Here is a 5,636-nt window from a genome sequence, read left to right on the forward strand (position 1 = left end):
TTCTTTTAGTTCAGAAGTTATATTGGGCTCAAAAATAGGCGCTGATTTTGGGTGTTTTTGGGGTCCCTCCTTTTACTGTAGAATGGCTTTTGACTTTCGTTATAAAAGTTGTTCCTCGATAAATTACGAATAATCGAGTATCTTTTGAATGCTCCCATGGGAGCCTTTGATTTTTAGTTTAAATTACTTGATTATGATGACAGAATACACAAAAAAAAAACATTGGATGGGGGGGGGAGGGGCAAAAACTGATTGGTTAAAACTTGTTCCCGTGAGTGCATGGTGTTTTTTGTTTAATATTTGCAATGTTTTCGAAACTAAAATTTGTTTGTTATTTTTTTGTAAAAATATGGTCCAAATTTTCAAACTTTATACAGAATTTAGAAAATTTCACCGAATTTTCGTCTAAATTTTGAACTTTTTAATTTGAATTAAAAAAAAAAATTTCGGTAAGCAGATAGATCGGCTATGTCATTCAGTGCAACAAGTGCAAGTTTTAAGCGGATTTTGCGGTTTTATGCATATAACAATTGCAATTTATAAAATATAGCGTTATTTTTTTTTAATTTTGTTTGCAAACGGTCATGCGCATTTTATTCTACAAAAATTCCTTTTTATAAGGTAAAAAGTATAAAAATCCGTCAGAAATAAGAAATCAATAAATATCAACGCGATTTTATAGCCGCTTAAAACTTGCACTTCGTTTACTAGAATTGAAAAACTGATCTATCTGCGTATTCAATATTTTTTTTTTTTTAACAGATTCAAAAGTTCAAAATTTAGACGAAATTTCGTTGCATTTTTCTAAATTCTGTATAAAATTTTTAAGTTTGGTTTATGTGGTTTTGATTAAAGCATGAACCATATTTTTATAAAAAAAACTAACAACCTCACCTCTTTTTTACAGCTCCAAGTGCACACCACGTTTGAATCGCTTTGCGAAGCCGTACCCATAAAGTATCTGCCAAAGGAATATGGTGGCGAGAATAGCAGCATTGAGGAGATTGTTGCTAGAACTGAGCAGTTAATTTTGGAATATCGTGAATATTTATTGGAAGAGAAGTATTATGGTGTTGATGAGAAGTTACGTGTGGGAGGCGGTTCAATTAATACCGAACCATTATTTGGTTTAGAAGGTACATTTCGAAAACTGGATGTGGACTGAAAAAATAGCAAATAAGAAATTAGAGTTAAGAATATTATATTTGTTAGTGCTAAGAAAATTAGGCTTTCAGTGGTAATAAGTAAATAGGGAAATGAAAACTGTCTTGCCATGTGATTTTTTTTTGTCATAGATACGTACGTTTAATAAAACTGTAGATTGAAAATATTGTCGCTTTTATTATTGAAAAAACACTGTTCAGCCCATTTCTCTGAAGGCTGGGAACTTTGCTATAGAAACTCACTGAGATGTAGCTTCTGTTGACCACCCTTGTTTGTGTTTTCATTTATCTTCTTTAAATCACCGGTTAAGAACAGATTATTACCAATCATGCCAGAGAAAGCTTCCGAGAGTATTTAATACTAAATCCTGTCCTGATAATTTGAAAGAAGGTTTAAGTATTGTCGTACTCTCGACATGCCTATCTAAAATCAAAGTCAACTGAGACCGCCCTACTCGAAGTGGTGGCGTGAATCGTAGCCCTACTAATATCGTAGAAATTTCCTACGGTTATCAATGAAATTATTGATACTTAGCGCTCTAACGTAGTGAGAATCCGTAGAAGATTGTCCTGATGCTCTTTGCAAATAAAATAAAAATAACAACAAATAAAATAAAACAAATTACCAAATTTTACTAAAAAATAAATTCGAGGGCGCAATGAAATCCTACCCAGCGAGACCCCGAACGTTCTGCTCATTTTTAATCAATTTTTATCAATTCGAATAAATATTTGAACCACGAGAGCCGTTTTCCATAATTCTTTTTCTAACGAAAATGTGGTACCTTCAGGGCAGAGCCATATTTGGTTTAGTTCCAATAATTTCATCATGAAGAACAAACAGTACTACCAAATTTTTATAGGGATGTGAAGTTGGTTTTTTTAATTCACTTGTATTAACGACAGATATTTTTTATTTGTTGTTATTTTTTAACAGCTACTATATATAAAGCGCTTTTGGTTAATGGAAATAGAGGCAATTCCTCACCATGCCATTCTTAATAGACCACCCTCTGATATATTTCGAGTTATATATACTTCGCTCTGGCTACTGCAGCAGGTTAAACTCGTTCGTACCTGATCAGAGTAAAAGCAGATGTGTGAAACGAATGCTCGGCACGCCGAGAGATCTCATGAGTCCAGACATCTCTTTGCATCTCCACTGAGCCCCACTCTTCAAACGCCTCTGTCCTTAAGTGCTGAACACATTGAAAACGACGAGCTACGGGCCACAGCTTCCAGTTTGTTATCTCCATTTCTAAACGCTTTGTCGAAGGCGACAGGATTTTTTTGAACGCGGCAGCGACATCATTTGTATGAGTTTGACATAAAAGAAGAGGAAATAGAAACTTATCTGTCGCTGGAAAAATCGAAATAGATCTAATCTGGCCACAACTACAGTCGTCGCGTAGCCCTTTCGTCGTTTTTTTTTTGTGGAGGGTGTTGTGTATTTTCTTCTATATAACACATGATCAAAATTCTAAAAAATCAACAGTAATTTTTTAACGACTGAGACTTGCACTTTCTTTGACTACAATTTAATGGGCTACAGAACTGCATACTCGAAAATTTTCTAGAAATTTGAAAAAATTTTGATGGCAATTTTTTGAAGTTTGATTAATTTACATTTTTTGCAAGCTTTGAAATTTTTATTATTATAGTTTCTATTCGATTTTGAATTATATTTTAAATTATATTTACGAAAATTATTAAAAATAAAAAAATAAACATAATTTGCAAACAATATCATTTTGAATTTCGTTTCTAATTAGTTGAACGCAGGTGTATGTATGTATGTATGTAGATGTGCATATCGTTGCCTTAATATAGAAAGGCCCTATCTGACATCGTCGCTGATTTACAAAAAGTCGTAACTAACTAAAAATTGAAAATTTACGTTTTAATTGATTATGATGCATTTGATCGAATTATGTGGCCTCACATCGTTTTATGCAATAAAAGATTTTAGTTAGTTACGGCTTTGTGCATTTCAGCGACGATGTGAGATAGGGCCTTTCTATATTAAGGCAACGATATATAACATTTTGCACTTGGTGCATATTTTTTCAGTTAACCTGGCGGCTATTCGGGCGCTTTCCGCTTCCTTGGTTAGGTAGCAACTTGTGGGGGACTGTAGGAGAGAGTTGGTTTCAGTTTTTTATCAATTTGAAGTTATTCTAATATAGGCCGCAATTTATAGGACCTCACAGTATTCAAAAATAATAGACCATCGTGCTAAGAATTATTAGATTTTTCTAATTTGACGGTATTATTACTTTACTTAGCTCATTTTTAAACAATCCATTTATCATTGTATTTGAATAGTCCAATTTCAGAGTGCTACGACTGACGCTGTGATTTTCCTACTGGCATGCTGACCACATGCAATCAAATTTAATAAACTGTGTATGCACATGCTAAGTATTGCAATTGATCGTTGGTGTGGCGAATACAAACATACATATCGCACTTTAATTCTAAAACAGTCATAACTAAAAAGTTTTCAAAATAGATTTTATTCTCATAAAACAGTACACAGACCATATTTCTAACATCCACTAAAATGTCTTCTTCTTTAACCGAAAACAAAAAAACAATTAAGACTGTATTTGTTTTGCTCTTGTTGCTGGCGCAGCATCAACAGTTTTTGCCTCTACTAAACATTTGGAATTTTTTGAGTTGGTCCTATTTTGATTTAGGTAGCGATATGTACAAGTACCTCTAAGTAAAATAAATGAACAAAGAGTATTGCATTTGTAATGCACACACACGTCAATATTTGTAATCGCGACAAATTTATCTGTGAGCCTTTAATGTACATAGTACATACTGTATAGTATTTGTAATATGTAAACAAAAAACAATTCACTTGTAATTTTTCTGTACTCGAGAAATAATCAAATGGACAGTAGATGTAGCGGCAGCAGCATTTAAAACTATTTTTGTCGTAATCGAAGACGTGAAAAAAAAGGAAATGGACACGCCCTCACTAAATATACGCCCACTAACACCGGCGCTACAGCATAAGGCGATTGCCGAATTGAATGAAGTGCCCGAGCGTCTGGCCGTGGACATCGCTGCGTTCAGAGAATGGTTGCTAAGGCAACCACATTTGAAGTGCCGCACGAGCGATCAATTTCTTGTAAGTTTCCTGCGTGACTGCAAATTTAGTCTGGAGAAGGCGAAACGAAAACTGAATCAATACTATACTTTGCGTACGGCGATGCCCGATTTGAATCAACACAACTTTGTGGATGATCAACGGCTGCGCGCCATTATACGTTTGGGGTAAGCGAAAATTTCATATCATTTACATACATACGTATATTGGTTTAAATCACATACGATCTCCAGCGTTACGCTTTACTTGCCGCTACCGCTAATGGAGGATGGCCCATGCTTAGTGTTAATGCGCCCTGGCAAATACGACCCCAACAAATTCAATATGACTGAAATATTGCGTGCAAGATTTATATTGCAAGATATCTTCTTAATAAGCAATGACAATTTGATTGTTGGTGGTTTTATGCAAATCGGCGACTTTGAGGACTTCAGCATGGCGCACTTCTTTCAAATTAGTCCATCGCTTATGAAAAGATTTAGCTTGTATGTCGAAGAGGGCATGCCGGTGAGCATTAAAGGTTCACATTTCTTCAATACTGGCTCGGTATTTGAGAAAATGTTTGCCGCTATTAAATTGGTGATGCCAGCGAAAATGGTCGAAAGGGTGAGTTGAGGAGGCGAATGAAGACATAATTCATAAGAGGAAGCTTAAAAAATTCGTAGGTTGGAGAGACTGGAGAAGTCTGCGTTTTTTGCCTAGCACTACTTGGCAATTACATAAATAACTCTAAATACACCTCGGGGATTCACAAGTGGTGTTGAGAGTCTTATGCTGGGATTGCAAAATTTTGATGTGGCGTTTTTTTATTGCATAAAATTTCCAATTATGAAAATCTGGCCTGCCGGGCAGACGCTGCCCAGCTGTGAATTAAGATCTTATCATTATACTAGGACTTACTCAGTATACCAAATTTAAAAAATTTAAACTCGCTGCAAGACCATAAAAATTCTTAAATTTCGACTATTTTTGCAATACATTTACTATCCTAAAAAAACACATGATTATCAAAGCGCGCCTCGTTCCATTTACGCCCCGGGCGTCTTTGCTTCTAAAGCCGGTCCTGATTCCTCGCTTCATTTTCGCGTTTTTTTTTTATAAAATAGAAAGCAATTATCTTTTCCTGCATATTTTTATTTTATACAAAAAAAAAAAATAAAAATAATAAACAAGAAATAAGCTTAAGCGCAGTGGCCAAAACTTTTCAAAATGCCACTAACAGGGCAATTCTGGCAGTTAACTTTAGATGCGCATGCGGCCTGCAACTCCAGCAGGGCATCCAAGTTTAAATGAATGGAAAGAAAGAAAATATACAGTATCGGTCATATCTATAGCACGCCATTTCAAAGTGA

General features: G+C 35.0%; 2 protein-coding genes across 2 annotated transcripts; both read left to right on the top strand.

The window, feature by feature from the left end:
* Window positions 1–823: 823 nt before the first annotated feature.
* LOC108382299 (uncharacterized) lies at window positions 824–1,268 on the top strand. The gene has a single exon (XM_017638684.1). It carries the CDS (start codon window positions 857–859, stop codon window positions 1,163–1,165), a length of 309 nt encoding a protein of 102 aa, XP_017494173.1. The 5' UTR covers window positions 824–856; the 3' UTR covers window positions 1,166–1,268.
* A 2,689-nt stretch (window positions 1,269–3,957) lies between these two features.
* LOC108382298 (clavesin-1-like) lies at window positions 3,958–5,140 on the top strand. The gene is made up of 2 exons (XM_017638683.1): window positions 3,958–4,451; window positions 4,518–5,140. Exons 1-2 carry the CDS (start codon window positions 4,138–4,140, stop codon window positions 4,897–4,899), a joined length of 696 nt encoding a protein of 231 aa, XP_017494172.1. The 5' UTR covers window positions 3,958–4,137; the 3' UTR covers window positions 4,900–5,140.
* Window positions 5,141–5,636: the final 496 nt, after the last annotated feature.

The sequence above is a fragment of the Rhagoletis zephyria genome, unplaced genomic scaffold (assembly GCF_001687245.7).
Source record: "Rhagoletis zephyria isolate East Lansing unplaced genomic scaffold, Rhagoletis_zephyria_1.1 Rzeph_scaffold_26142, whole genome shotgun sequence".
NCBI lineage: Eukaryota > Metazoa > Arthropoda > Insecta > Diptera > Tephritidae > Rhagoletis > Rhagoletis zephyria.

Excerpts from the sequence above, each read along its gene's own strand:
- LOC108382299 (XM_017638684.1), top strand. The coding sequence starts at position 857 with ATGAACCATATTTTTATAAAAAAAACTAACAACCTCACCTCTTTTTTA.
- LOC108382298 (XM_017638683.1), top strand. The coding sequence starts at position 4,138 with ATGGACACGCCCTCACTAAATATACGCCCACTAACACCGGCGCTACAG. Across the intron at positions 4,452-4,517 it reads CGCGCCATTATACGTTTGGG|CGTTACGCTTTACTTGCCGC; the intron begins GTAAGCGAAAAT and ends TACGATCTCCAG.